This window comes from Plectropomus leopardus, chromosome 6, assembly GCF_026936395.1.
Source record: "Plectropomus leopardus strain MGB_pleo_1.0 chromosome 6, ASM2693639v1, whole genome shotgun sequence".
NCBI classification, from domain to species: Eukaryota; Metazoa; Chordata; class Actinopteri; order Perciformes; family Serranidae; genus Plectropomus; species Plectropomus leopardus.
Window position 1 is genome coordinate 2014472 of NC_142181.1, and position 15266 is coordinate 2029737.

The 15266-nt window shown below is 46.9% G+C and overlaps 1 protein-coding gene across 1 annotated transcript; it reads right to left on the reverse strand.

Annotated features, from left to right (window-relative positions):
- Nucleotides 1-10010: 10010 nt before the first annotated feature.
- LOC121943671 (gap junction delta-2 protein) lies at nucleotides 10011-14822 on the reverse strand. Its single transcript, XM_042487250.2, has 2 exons — nucleotides 14672-14822; nucleotides 10011-13105 (listed from the first exon to the last, which is right to left on the reverse strand). Exon 2 carries the CDS (start codon nucleotides 13095-13097, stop codon nucleotides 11991-11993), a length of 1107 nt encoding a protein of 368 aa, XP_042343184.2. The 5' UTR covers nucleotides 13098-13105; nucleotides 14672-14822; the 3' UTR covers nucleotides 10011-11990.
- Nucleotides 14823-15266: the final 444 nt, after the last annotated feature.

Consider the following 15266-nt stretch of genomic DNA (forward strand, 5'->3'; position numbering starts at 1 on the left):
TATAAAAATGTAATGTAATGTGATATGTTAACAATAAAAAAACAAACATTTTTTGATATTTATAGATGTTACCATAACTTTAAGAAGAACGTCCTGGGAACTAAAAGAAAACTTGCTGCTGAAAATGATACTAAAACACTGCACTGGGTGCATTGCACCGTTCTCAGAACATTTTTGGAAACAAAAATTGCTATCTGAGCTGCCTGTTGACAGACGCACGCGGGGACGTTTAGTTGGACTCAGACTGTATTCTGTGTTTCCATCACGGAGCAGGCAGCACATCAAGGAGGCTCTTAAACAAAAGCCGTTAGTTCTCATTGTAATGAACTTCCATCAAAGAGTCGTGGCTCCGCACATCAAAGCGGAGCTTCATCTAACAGCTGGCACAGACGGCGCTGCACGTGGGCCGCTCTGCTGGAGCACACAACAAACAGGGAAGTGGCAGCTCTGGAAACAGGCGCTCGCTGAGACGCACAACAGGAACTCAGGCACACGCTCTCTGCTCCAGCGTTTGTCCAAGAAGAACCAGATCATCACAAACATGCCACTCACTTAACGGTTTTTCAAGGCAGATTTTCTTCTTTGTTCTTTGTCTTTTGCATTTTCTATTTCTATTTATTTTCTCATTCATTTTCACTGATCTACTGCCAATTTCTGGGCCATGACTTGTTAAATTGCTCGTTGCCTTCTCTCCTTGTTTCTAAAAGTAATTGTAAAAGAAGTAAAAGTAATTGGGCAGCAATTTGCTCAGGTTACAAAGGGTTAAATGTTAATAAATGAGGTATTAGTAATGTAATGTATTTGTAACTAAGGTTTCTCAGTGCCCCTATTGGTTTATACTTGGCTTATTTATATATATTGTGTGTGTGTGTGTGTGTGTGTGTGTCACTTGTCTCAAAAAATAAACAGAAAATAAAAGATCTGATTTTTAACTGAAGCAAATGGACAGACTCTATGATTTATAATAATTATTGCATAGGAAAACACCCTAAATTGGCTTTGGGGATTATTAGATTAATATATAAAAATAAATAGTATTATATATATTACATATTATAATAATTCTTATAATATTTTTTTCTTTTTTTAATTATAGAAAAAACATACATTATTTTATTTTTAGCACTTTCTTAAGGTCATTTTCATGTTACTCTTTCTTTTTTATATTATATTATTTCATTGTCTTGGAATGTTTTACTGATTTCTTGCTCATTTTTGGGTCATTTTTTGTTCTATAACTTCTTCCCATGTTTTTGAAAGAAATCAGCTTTGAAAGAGTTTAAGGTCATATTGTCATTTACTTCACAAAAAACATATTTAAAATAATGTTTTTTAGATTTGATGGGGATATTAATCAGGTCATGCATTTTAGACCCCTTTTCTTAAGAAATGAAGCTTACCTTTTGCTCCAACAGCTTTGAGAGAATAATCTAAAAACAAATGTTTTCAGTCTGTATGTGCTGGTCCATGTTGGAGCTGCAGCCCGTCTCCTGCTGACTGTTACTGCCATCTGCTGCCTATCGTCTGAACAAGTCATCCCTCATCCCACAGAGACTAAATAATACACTTCTCAATGGTTTTCACATCAAAGACCACCAGAAGACTCAGCAGGTCAAACTCCAACCCAAAGGGTCATATTGACATATAGATATTGATATGGATACCTACCGTAATTTACACAGAGGAGACAATGTCCCACTTAATGTTACCCAAAATAAACACTATTAAACTGTACTAAACCATTTTAATCCACTCATTTCCAGCATGGTCTAAAGATGGTCAAGACAGATGAAAACATTGAAATTCTCACTTTAACCCTCCTGTTATGTTCAAATTTAAGGAACAGCAATTATGTTCCTGAATCAAAATGACTCAGTGCACGTTAAAGCATCTAAAAGTGGGTATATTTTCTCCATAGACATTATCTTTAGCTGGTGTTGTTTTAATAGTAATGTAGGCTACTAAAGTGCTAATTCAAGCAGCAGGGGCTGGCTCAATTTGCGGCAGCGGCACCTAACTGTGGCACCTCGTGTGGCAGCCCCAGATGCTGCAGCTAGGTGGCACAAGCACTGGCACCTCCCGGCACCTCCGCCAAACCGCGGCACACGCACTGGCACCTCCCGGCACCTCCGCCAAACCGCGGCACAAGCACTGGCACCTCGCGGCACCTCCTGGCAAGCAGTGGCACAAGCACTGGCACCTCGCGGCACCTCCTAGCAAGCAGTGGCACAAGCACTGGCACCTCCGCCAAACCGCGACACGCACTGGCACCTCGCGGCACCTCCTGGCAAGCAGTGGCACAAGCACTGGCACCTAGCTGCGGCATCTGGGGGTGCCACACGAGGTGCCACAGTTAGGTGCCGCTGCCGCAAATTGAGCTTGCTGTCTCTCAATTCAAGCTAACTAAAATATTGTGAAAACCTTTATTGACTCCTTTGTGGAGAACAAAACACAGTCGGGTACTCTCACGACCTTACTGTCACTGTATTAGTCAGTGCAGTTAAATTATCTTTCAGCGAAAGCAAGTGTTGTTTTAATTTTAATGTGAAATGAAAATGTTGACAAACACGTATAAGCCAACTTTAGCTAAAAATAATGTATGTTTTTTTCAATAACAAGTTTTGAATATTTAATTATAAGCATTACAAATATAGTTTTCTCAACAGTTCATGTTTGCCAACGTTAGCTAACATTAGCTAACACTGGCTAACGTTGCTAACGTTGGCTTGTATGAAATGTTAAGAAAACTATATTTGTAATTTTAATATATTTATTTTAATTTATAGAAAAAAACATACATTATTCTATTTTTTAGCACTTTCTTGCTAAGGTAGCTAACGTAACTACATTAGCTAACGTTGCTAACAGTTTGAACATTTAAATGGTCTGCTTCGTTTCAACACTTTTATAAATGTCAGATAATTTAAATGGAAAAGGCCTCACTGATTTTTTTTATGATTTTTTAACAGTAATGCTATTTCCTAGCAGAATAAAAAGGGTAAAAATGTCTTACGTTACTTGTGCAGGCTGTATCGTAGCAGCAGCTGAGACTTGCTGGCAGATGTGCTCCAAAGCTGAAATTCCCCAAAATAAATGCAAACTGGAAGCTCTTCTTGGAAAAAGGAATATCTCCTCAGGTAGAAATCTGGCGTTGTGCGACGCCATTAGCTATTAGATGCACCTACACTTTAGACGTCAGTTAATTTTTAAATTTCAGTTCCCTCCTTTTCTTCCTTCACCTTTCCATGATGCTTTGCTGTTTACAGTAATTTTACAGTACATTACTGTAAATAATGGCAGCCTCTTAAATTGCAGCGGTCATGTTATTTTTTCTCCGAAATTGCACTGTGCATGCAACTCTTAGTAACCAAGTTGAACTTCAAGGCAGAAAGTAGTAACCTATTTCAGTAGGCTATGCTATTCAATTTATTTGGTATTTGTTTGGAATAAACCTTTAATAAAAAAATGCAAGTACTTGTTTAGTCCATATAAAGTAATAGTTTGGTGGAATCAGCCTTTAAAGTATCCTGTGTTTTGCAGTGACTCAATTCACTGAGTGGGACTGTTTACGGTATAATACTGTGTGGCATTATTACAGTAAAATACTTTTCAGATTTTACTGTACTTTACATCTGTCATGGACCTGCTGTCTGTTTCCTCCTACCTGCTGCCAGTACTTTTCCACACACACACACACACCCTCCCTCTGCTCCACTCTACCTGCTGACCACGCCCACTGCTGCAGCCTGCTCTCCCCTCAGCTGCAGCTCATCACCAATCAATGCAGTATTTAAGACACTCCAGGACACACACACATTGCCAGATTGTTCCTCTGCGTTATGCATGTCTTTCCAGCGTTTCTCCGTCAGATCACCCGTTGCCGACTCTGCCTGTTCCTGACCTGCCCTCCTCGCCTGACTCCCCCCGGACCTACCTGCTCTTTGTTCTCGACCACGTTTCCAGTTTGGCGTTCGAAAATCTGGATCGGCTCCTCTGGTAAAGACTCCTTCGCCGGGCTAAGGCGATCCTCCTGCCTGATCCCTGTCGGTACTGTTGCTCCAGCTGGACGGACTTCCAGTTACCGAACCCCCTGCTTGTTCCAGACCATCCCTCAGCTCGATCCCAGTCGGCGTTCCAGCATCGTGGAGGCGGCTCGTGGGCTACGGGGTTTCCTCCCGCCAGCCACTGAGGTACAAGCTTCGTTTCTTCATTCAGTGACAATCCCAGAGACACTGCTAGTGCTTCCGGCACGAAGAACGAACTCTTTGTCTGTAAGCTGAGCTATTTCTGTGTTGGTGACAATAAAAGTTATTACCAACTGCAAGAGGCTTTTGTTGTACTGCATCTGGGTCCTACCACCACCCGTTTCAGTACAATCTGGCCAGACATGGACCCAACGAACTCCAATGCTCTGCAATCCCGCTCTAACCAGCGTGGAGGGGAATGCTTCAGCAACACGAGTTAAGCTAACCTCCAACGCGGCAGAGGCACGACAGTCGCATCAGCCTGGAAGCGAAGCGCTAACCCTACTAGCCAACCAGGTACAACAGATGGCTACGTCACTGACCCAGCACGCTCCTGTTCCTCCTCCGACCCCACCACCCAAGCATGGCATCAGAACCCGGCGTGGGAGCGCCAGAGCAGCTATGCCGGGATCCGGAAGGGTGCAACCCATTTCTCACAAACTGTTCGATCCTGTTTGCCCTGCAGCCTCGCCGCGTTAGCGCCACGGAGGGCTCGGTCGCGCCATAAATCACCTCACGGGCAGAGCACGCTTGTGAAACGGGCGGAGGGGAGAGGGGCACGCCAGCCTGTGCGTCGTTCAAGCCCTTTCTGAGGAGCTTCGCAAGGTGTTTGGTCCCGTCCTCCTTGGGCCCCGATGTTACTGAAGGTCCTGAATCAACGGCAGGGGGACAGGACAGTGGCAGACCTACGCGTCGAATTCAGAACTCAAGCTCGACAGAGCGACTGGAATTCGGTCACAAGAATGTGATGCCTTTCTCCAACGGTCTAGCCCCATATATAAAAGAACTGGTGTCGTTTGATCTACCTCATTCCTGGATGGACTCATTGAGATCACCACGAGGCTTGATGACAAGCGCATTCAGGCGAGAAAAGGGGAGCTGACGCGGGAGGAGGGCTCATCGTGTTCGGTTCGTCAACCCGGATTTCAATGAGTCGGTAGTCATCTCCAGTGTCAGCTCCAGGGGCCCAGAGCCCATGCAGGTGGGGCAGACCGGCTTTCTTCGGAGGAGCGGAGAGCCGGCGAGAAATCTCTGCCTGTATTGGTCAGGCCGGCCATTTTGTCACCAAATGTCCGGTAAAGGCAGGGCTCAGCAGTCGAGAGGGGCATCCTGCTGAGCCGATCCCAGAACTCTGTCCCACGTCCTCGTCCGCTGTTCCACGTTCAGCTCCTGGTTAACGAAGGGTCCCACACTCGCCACCTTCGTTGACTCCGAGGGGCGGCGTCAACCTTTCATCGACCAGAACTGCGCCCGTCAGCTGGGGATCGAGCAGGTTCCCCTTCACGTCCCGTTCCGGCACATGCATTAGATGGACATCTTCTGGGAGCGGTCATCCACCAGACCGTTCCTGTCTCCATGATCCTGGCTGGAGAACATCGTGACCATCCAGTTTCACGTTATGGATTCTCCCAAAGTCCCTCTGATTCTTGGATATCCATGGTTGAGGCGCCACAATCCACATATAGACTGGGCCACAGGGGTTGATTCTGTCATGGAGTCCTTCCTGTCAGCACATCTGCCTCCAACAACAGATCACGCCCACACACGCCTGCCAGTGCGGTTCTCCTCCAGACCTCTCCGGGGTGCCATCGATTACCAGACTTTTGGGAGGTCTTCAACAAGTCCAGGGCCACATCTCTGCCACCCATCGACCATATGACTGCGCCCATCGATCTCCTGCCTGGGTCTACTCCTCCCAAGGGCCGTCTCTTCTCCGCTATCTGCACCAGAGAGGGAGGCCATGGAACCTACATCTCCGAGTCCCTGGCGTCTGGAATCATCCGACCCTCCTCGTCTCCTGCCGGGGCCGGATTCTTCTTCGTGGGGAAGAAAGATGGATCACTCCGACCGTGCATCGATTTACAGAAGGGTCTGAATGACATCACGGTAAGAATCGATATCCTCTTCCCTCATCGCCTCTGCTTTTGAGCTGTTGCAAGGTTCCACCGTGTTCACAAAACTTGATCTCCGCACGCCTACCACCTGGTCCGCATCCGGAGGGATGAATGGAAAAGCGAGCGTTTAATACCCCCACAGGACATTATGAGTATCTGGTGATGCCTTTTGGACTAACTAACGCCTCCGCCGTGTTTCAGGCCCTCATCAACGGCGTACTCAGAGACATGTTGAATAAATTGCTTTCGTCTATCTTGGACGATATTCTGATCTTCTCCCGATCCATGCCTGAACATGTCCACCATGTACAGAGGGTTCTGCAGCGCCTCCTCGAAAACTCTCTGTTCGTGAAGGCTGAAAAATGCGAATTCCACTCCTCTTCCGTCGCCTTCCTGGGTTACATCATCAGCCACAACCACATGGAGATGGACCCCACCAAGGTTTCGCTGTGTCCTCCTGGTCCGTTCTGACTCGCAAGCAGTTGCAGCGGTTCCTGGGGTTCGCCAACTTCTGAGCGTTTCATCAGAGGCTACAGCACGATAGCCGCTCCTCTCACCGCCCTCACCTCTTCCAAGATCCAGTTCGCTGGACCACAGCTACTGCGGCGAGGCCTTCCAGCACCTGAAGGACCGATTCAGTGCGGCTCCTATCCTGCTCATCCCTGACCCAGACCGGCAGTTCGTGGTGGAGGTGGATGCTTCTGATGTGGGAGTGGGGGCTGTGCTGTCTAGCAACTCTGCTGAGGATGGGAAACTGCACCCCTGTGCCTTCTTCTCCGCGCGTCTGTCTCCAGCAGAGAGGAATTACGACATCGGGAACCGGAGCTGTTGGCTGTCAAGCTAGCGTTGGAGGAGTGGCGACGGGCTGGAGGAACCAGGGATCCTTCCTCGTCTGGACAGATCATAAGAATCTCGAATACATCCGCTCAGCCAAGCGATCGAACTCTCGTCAAGCCGGTGGGCCCTCTTCTTCGCCCGCTTCAACTTCATACGCTCTCCTATCGCCTGGTTCCCGAATGTCAAGCCAGGCGCCTTGTCTCGACAGTTTCTGGTGGAGAGGAAGACTCTCCTCACCACGGACAATATCCTTCCCTCATCTCGTCTCCTGGCCACACTCACCTGGGAGATCGAGGAGCGGATCAAGGCCGCTCTGGAGGATCAGCCGGGGCCCAGCTCATGTCCTCAGAATCGCCTGTTTCGTCCCTCGGAGTTCGGTCGGAGGTTTTGCAGTGGGCCCCACAACTCTCGACTTACCTGTCACCGGGGATAGCTCGGACCAAGGAGGTCCTAGCACGACGATTCTGGTGGGCCACCCTGGATGAGGATACCAGGGGTTCGTGCAACGCTTGTCCAGTCTGCAGTCGGAACAAGACTCCTCGCCAAGCCCGGCCGGCTTCCTGAGGCCCCTCCCTGTTCCTCATCGTCCTTGGTCCCATATTGCTCTGGACTTTGTCACCGGTCTGCCACTGTCGAGGGAACACTGCCATCCTGACAGTGGTAGATCGCTTTCAGTAAAATGGCACATTTGGTGCCTCTGCCAAAACTCCCTCCGCCAAAGTGACTCCCAGTATACTGATCAACCATGTTTTCAGACTCCACGGACTCCCCCCACCGGCGTGGTGTCTGATCGTGATCCCCAATTCACGCCGGCGTTTGGAGGAGTTTGCCGTCTCCTGGAGCCTCCACCAGTCTGTCCTCGGGTTATCATCCCCAATCCAACGGTCAAGCGAGAGGATGAATCAGGAGATGGAGACGGCTCTCCGGTGTATGGCCTCCTCTCCTCATCCGGCCTCCTGGTCCTCCCAGCTCATGTGGGTGGAATATCGCGATAACACCTGGTCAGCTCTGCCACAGGACTCTCCCTTTCCAGTGCGCTTATGGCTTCCAGCCCTCTGTTTCCTGAACAGGAAGAGACACGGCGTACTCCGTCAGTGGAGGCATTCATCCGGCGATGCCGCCAAACCTGGTCGCAGGCCAGAACCGCTCTGCTCGGGCCACCGATCGCTATGCTGCTGCTGCCAACGCCGCCCGCTCCCAAGCTCCATCCTACCGGGTGGGGCAGAAGGTATAACTCTCCACCAAGGACCTCCCCTTCAGGTGGACTCCCGGAATCGGCCCCCAAATATGTGGGTCCGTTTCGTCGATCGTGATCGTGAACCCCATGGCGGTCCGGCTCCGGTTACCCGTTCGATGCGGATTCACCCCACATTCCACGCCTCCCGGATCAAGCGGTTGCCAGACAGTCCTCTCCAGCCCGTTTCCCAGCCACCTCCCCCTCCTCGGATCATCGACGGGGCTCCAGCTTACACCGTACGTCGTCTGCTCCGTTCCCGACGCCGGGGGAGGGGCCTCCAGTACCTGGTGGCCTGGGAGGGCAATGCAGTCCTGAGGAGAGGTCGTGGGTGCCCGGCTGCGTCCAGATCCTGGGCGACCAGCTGGTGAGGGATTTCCACCGCCATGCATCCTGATCAGCCCACTGCGTGCCGTCCCGGCGGCGTTCCTCTGCTTCTGTTCGGTTCCTTCCTCTCCTGTTCCGGGGCGTCTGGGCTGAGATCCTGCTCGGGGTTCCTGCTTCTCGCCGCTGGCGTTCCTTCCCTCGGCACGATAACGCACGTGGGTTCCGGTGTTTCGGGGGACTTCCGGTCCCTCCTCCTGACCCCTCCTCCCGCCCGGCTTGGGTGTTCCTGTTTTGGGACGTCGGGGGCCGTCCCTTGAGGGGGGGGTTCTGTCATGGACCTGCTGTCTGTTTCCTCCTACCTGCTGCCAGTACTTTTCCACACACACACACACACCCTCCCTCTGCTCCACTCTACCTGCTGACCACGCCCACTGCTGCAGCCTGCTCCCCTCAGCTGCAGCTCATCACCAATCAATGCAGTATTTAAGACACTCCAGGACACACACACATTGCCAGATTGTTCCTCTGCGTTATGCATGTCTTTCCAGCGTTTCTCCGTCAGATCACCCGTTGCCGACTCTGCCTGTTCCTGACCTGCCCTCCTCGCCTGACTCCCCCCGGACCTACCTGCTCTTTGTTCTCGACCACGTTTCCAGTTTCGGCGTTCCGGAAATCTGACGGCTCCTCTGGTAAAGACTCCTTCGCTCGGCTAAGACGATCCTCCTGCCTGATCCCTGTCGGTACTGTTGCTCCCGCGGGACGGACTTCCCGTTAATGTACGAACCCCTGCTTGTTCCAGACCATCCCTCAGCTCGATCCCAGTCGGCGTTCCAGCACGTGGAGGCAGCTCGTGGAGCTACTGGGGTTTCCTCCCGCCAGCCCACTGAGGGTACAAGCTTCGTTTCTTCATTCAGTGACAATCCAGAGACACTGCTAAAAGTGCTTCCGGCACGAAGAACGAACTCTTTGTCTGTAAGCTGAGCTATTTCTGTGTTGGTGACAATAAAAGTTATTACCAACTGCAAGAGGCTTTTGTTGTACTGCATCTGGGTCCTACCACCACCCGTTTCAACATCAGTTTTAAAGTGTGGTTTACTGATGAGAATTCACTTGTTTTCCATTAAAAAATCATTTTCGAAACTTTTCTTTATACACAAAAAATAGACATTCATCACATTTCTTTTAACACATTCTCGATTTTCTTTTTAAGATCTGTATACGGGGGTATGCTGATTAATTAAAACAACACATCTCTCCTGTTAGGTGTCTAATTGTCCCTTTAAATTCAAATTCACATCTTAACACTACATTTCATTTTTTAACAGTGTTTACAACACTTTTTATGAACAACCACATCTGTAATGCATTTTGAAGATATTCATAGTCAGTTATAATGCATTCATAACACTTTATGACCACACTCATAAACACAGATAATGGTTATTGATGCACCATATAAAAAGTCATAAAACATAATAAATGTGAATTATAATGATAATTCACATGCTTGTCCGTGTGTGTGTATTTTGGTTTCAGTGTATGAAGCACTTCGTGTTACAGTTTGTTTGTATGAAAAGTGCCACACAAATAAAGTCTGATTGATTGAAACACCTGTTTGTGCTTATTAAACACCTGGAGGTGATTAGAGGGACAAACCTAAGTGGTGTTGCACATGTTTCAAACACTTGGTGGCATTTCTTAAACACTTTGTATCATGACAGAAATACATTTCAACATTTCTAAAACATGACATTTGCACATTTTATTGTGCTATTATGTCTGATACAAGTACAGCAGAAGCAGCAGAGACATGTGGCACATACAATATAAGGATGTGGGTACAAAGAAATGTTTTAGAGTTGTAAATGTGATACATAATTGCTGTTGAATAATCACTTTAACCACTGTAAATTAAAAGAGAATATCTCTTAGGAGTTAATTGCAACATAACAACTAGAGATTCCTATTAAAACCACACCGAAACTGTATGAAATAAATTAAATATATACTGTGAATAAAACATAGTTTTACGTCAGGCTTGCCAGCAATTTGGTATGATTTTCTGTGATTATAAAAAAAGGAAATCTCAGTATGTCTAAATATTGTTTCCTTGCCTAAGGGGCCAAGGAAATAATTGCAGTGTTTAAATGTCACTGTAAAAATCTATATTTGTTAAATAGCACACTAAATCCTTCTTTAAAAATTAAATTAATTTATTAAAAATGACCAAAAAAAGCATTAATGGAATTCCATCCACCATTTCTAGAAACACTGCATGAAAGTATTCATATCTTTTAATGCTGGTGAAAAAAAATAATTAAAAGTGGATACTTGATTCATGTGTCACATATGATAAAATATGTCTATCTTTAAAAACCCACTCAGCTACAGTATGCAATAGAAAAAGAATAAACTCAACATGCATTTTTACATTTCTGTGGATGTGAAACACCTGAACCTTCACAATGACAACAGTTTTGGTGGTTTGGTTAACAGTGGAAAAGTTACTGCTCTGTCAGTAACCTTCAGATCTTCTTATGATATTCTAGATATCCTTCTGCGTCAGCGGTTTACACTCCTGGATGCTGTTACTGTGATCAACAAATACACATGACGGGATGACGCAGCCCGTTACCAAGAAGCAGCATGGTCCTTATGTCAACATAACAGCGTGGACTGTCACGATAGTTTGGATTAGGCAACAAAGTCATGGACGGTTATATTTAGGCAAAAGAGGCACATGGTGAGGTGTAGAAAAAACAACACACACACACACACACGCACACACACACAAGCACACACACACACACACACACACACACGGTAAGTGAACTCAGGACTCTTGCATGAAAGTCAGTTATTTGTTGAACCCATCCACCTCTTCATCTGCCTGCCCAATAAGTACACTTGTGCTCCTTATACACACTTCACGCACACTAGACCAGTTCCATCCGGCTGCGTTCTCAGGTGATGCCGTCCGTGCGTGTGGATGCGCCCGGTTACCTTCCAGCTGTCCGCCAGCATACAACATCAACACCACTGGTTTTGCTCGACCACGTCCTCATCTGTTGCAACACAGCCACGTTCTGGTTGGATGCAGACGGTGGCTTTCGGCGTCACGTTCGAACACCAAAAGCACTGACAGAGCAGTACTATTTGACGAGTTCGTAGTGAGAAACAAGTTCGGCTGAAACAATATTAACATAAGTTCATACTGAGATCAGTGCAGTGTGAATCATATCGTCCTGGGCTCAGATTAACCCTGGATTAGCAATGTGTATGTGAAAAAGGGGCTAAATTAGCCCAGGGTTTACCACAAAATACATGAAATTGACTTTGTATATCTCAAGGTGTCAGCATTAACATGTTTATGTTGGATGCTTTTCAGGTCTTAGAGGTCCCTTTCTTAGCCTGTCTTCACAAATTTAATGACACAATAGAAAAATACAACTCTCAAATCCAAGATTTCTTAGTCCGTCCCAGCCTGGCCATGTTGGCCAGCTTGACCTTCACTTTGTCTCTGCTCTCTGGACTTCTCTTGGAGGTACACTCCACAGTTGAGTCTGTCTCAAAGGAGATGGCCGGGGTATGTGTGAGCAGACCCCCAGTCTTCTCTGGGACCATGGCTGCAGGGGTCTGCAGAACCAGCTGACCCCTCAGGGAGTGTCTGAGCTGCAGCAGGAGGGGGTTGTGGTTTGAGTACAGTCTGACGGTGTCCCTCTCCTGACCGCAGCAGGTGGAGCAGGCTGAGCAGAGGATACGGAAAATGTAGACCCAGCCCAGGTAGTGGAGCTCTGCTATATTGAGCACGAAGCAGCCCAGGCTGATGCTGAACATGAAGTTCAAGAAGATGGTTTTCTCCGTGGCACGTGACACAAAGCAGTCCGTACGAGTGGGGCAGGGGTAGGTCTCACAACGGTACAGATGAGGCACCTCGAATCCAAACAAGAAGTACTGGCCCACCAGGAAGGTGATCTCCATGACAGATCTTAGTAACACATGAAGAATGTAGATAAGCAGAACCTGGTTGGACTGCTGGGTGGGGTCCTCTCCGACTTCGCCATAATCCTCCCCCAGAGAGCCTTGTTCTACTTCTTCCCTCTCCCTCGCATCCCATTCCTCCCTGTAATGAGGACAGTAAGTGGGCATGTTGGCCCTCAGGGCCTCCATACCATCCTTCCCCATGTGCCCACATATCTGCCTGGGAGGCCTCTGGGCTACCACCTGTGCTTTTTGCCCATCCAGCTTCTCGTCCTTGGCAATCTTATGCAGAACAAAAACAATGTAGAAGATGGACGGGGTGGAGACCAGGACAATTTGGAAGACCCAGAAGCGTAGATGCGAAACAGGAGCAAAGGTGTCGTAACAGACGTTGTTGCATCCAGGCTGCTGGGTGTTACAGGTGAACTTGGACTGCTCGTCACTGTAGACCGCGTCGCCCACCAAGGCCACCAGCAGGATACGGAAAATGAGCAGCATAGTGAGCCAGATCTTGCCTATCACTGTAGAGTGGTTTTGGACCTCAGACAGGAAGCGACCAAGTATGGACCAGTCACCCATGGCTTAACCTTTTAGAGAAAGTAAAAGATTATGTCAGCATCGTTAATAATAATAATAATAATAATAATAATAATAAGACATGGCAGTGTACATCAGTGGTTCTCAATTTTTTTCCAAACTCTGACTGGCCTCTGACTTGTCAAGGCATGGACTCAGAACCTCTGGGGTTGTCGTGTGGTGTCTGACACCTGGGCGTTGGCGGCTGATCCTTTGAGTCATGTGGGTTGCAAGTGGGTACTGACATAATATGTTCTCAATCTCAACTTGTCATATGGTGCCACTCTGTCAGTGACCCTCCATTTACTTCTGACGTTTTAGGTATCCTTCTGCATCAGCTGTTTATTCTCCGGGATGCTGTTACCGTGATGTCAACAAATGCAAATGTGGTGGGATGAAGCGGCACGGTCCTTTTGTTTACACAACAGCGTGGACTATCATGATGGTTGGGATTAGGCAACTAAGTCACGGATGATTATGTTTTTGGCAAAAAAAAAGTCAGTTGTTCGTGGAACCCATCCACCTCCTCACCGTCCCATCCTTTAAGCTCACTCGTGCTCCATATATTACGTGGTTTAGGGCAGCGTTATTACCTGACGCCAACTTTCAGTGTTTCATGTGCACATGACTGGTTCATTCCAGCCATGTTCTCAAGAGACGCCACCCATGTGCATGTGGACGCACCCCAGTGCCTTCTGGGTGGCTGTCAGCGTACAAAAACAAAGCCACCGGTTCTGTCCAACCTTGTTTTCATCTGACACAGTCCATGCAGGTTGCATGTGAACGAGGAAGGTGGCTTTTGGTGTCACACTCATACGCAGAAAGCTCTGACAGAGCAGCATTTGACGAGTTCGGGCTGGGCAGGTCCCATAGCTGCTGGATCTAATGATCTGTCTCTTATATGAGAGATAAACGGTAAATCGGTATCCTAACAACGTTAGCCCACATTCTCAACCGAGATGACTAAACTTATAATTTAAGGTCTGCTGCTGAGTTCATTTTGTATTCACACATGGGAAGACTATAAAAGACAATAAAACACTATAAAAGACTATAAAAGATTTTTATTTTTACATGAATAGCTTCTTAGGGACAGACAGGCATGTGAAAACGTAGTGAGTGCATTAGAGCATGAAAATACAGGTCTAGTCCCTAAATGTCCTCAAGCCCTCTGTTTCATCCTATGTACATAGTGCTGTAACAAGTTATTGTTATTGTAAATAAACATTGTGATTTTGTCTACAGATTGATGACATTCTATAACTTTCTTCACTTTGCCAGCTTGCTGGAGAATTGTATTAATGTATTTATGTCTGTCTTTATTTTCCATAGTTTAAAAAGTTTTGAATTCAAAGGTAATTTAAAATATATCACTTTCTCCCTTTGAAAATGTTTTAAACTTTCAATCACATAATGTAAAGTGATCTTCAGGTGTAGATGTGTGATAATTTTAACTAATTTTACAGTCGTGTTACCTCTCAGGCGCAGTTAGACAAATTATTTTGTACTATACAGCATAAGCCTTGAAGAGAGTCCATACAACGAATGAAGGTAAACTGAAGGTAATTTGAACTTACCTTTATATAAACTTGAGCCCTCCAGAATAAATCCTTACAGTGTAGCCTTTGCCATGCAGTTTGCATGGCTATTTTTTAATCTTAAAGCGTTGATGAAATGAATCCTGTTGAGCGCAGTGATGGGGAATAGGCTGACCACACACATTGAGCTGGTCTATCTGAAACTGGCATTGTGCTACATGGCTACAAAGCCTGGCAATGTACAGTGCAACAAAGATTTCAAAACAAAATGTGTGTGTGAGGGGCGTGTGTGTGCGAGTGTTCCTTTTCTGAACAGCCGGGAACAATCAAACAAAAAGCGTATGGAACAAGCTAGAAAGGGGACACAATGCAGGCTCATGCAAAGGTTCTGTATTTAGCCAGTTTGAAAAAGTCCGAGTTAGAGAGGAGTCAATATTTCTACATTTTCCAGGTAATCCCTCAATCATTTTTAAATCAGAGTACAGGGCGAAGCTGGCACGTTTCAGCTGGAGCTTGTGTAGCTCTCCATCCTATCAACAGACTGTGGCACAGGGGACAAAGACAAGCTTTCAGTTTCACGAGTAACAAAATCCTAACTTAGGTAATTTAGTTAATCAAATTGTATATAAAGAAT

Excerpts from the sequence above, each read along its gene's own strand:
- LOC121943671 (XM_042487250.2), bottom strand. The coding sequence starts at position 13,097 with ATGGGTGACTGGTCCATACTTGGTCGCTTCCTGTCTGAGGTCCAAAAC.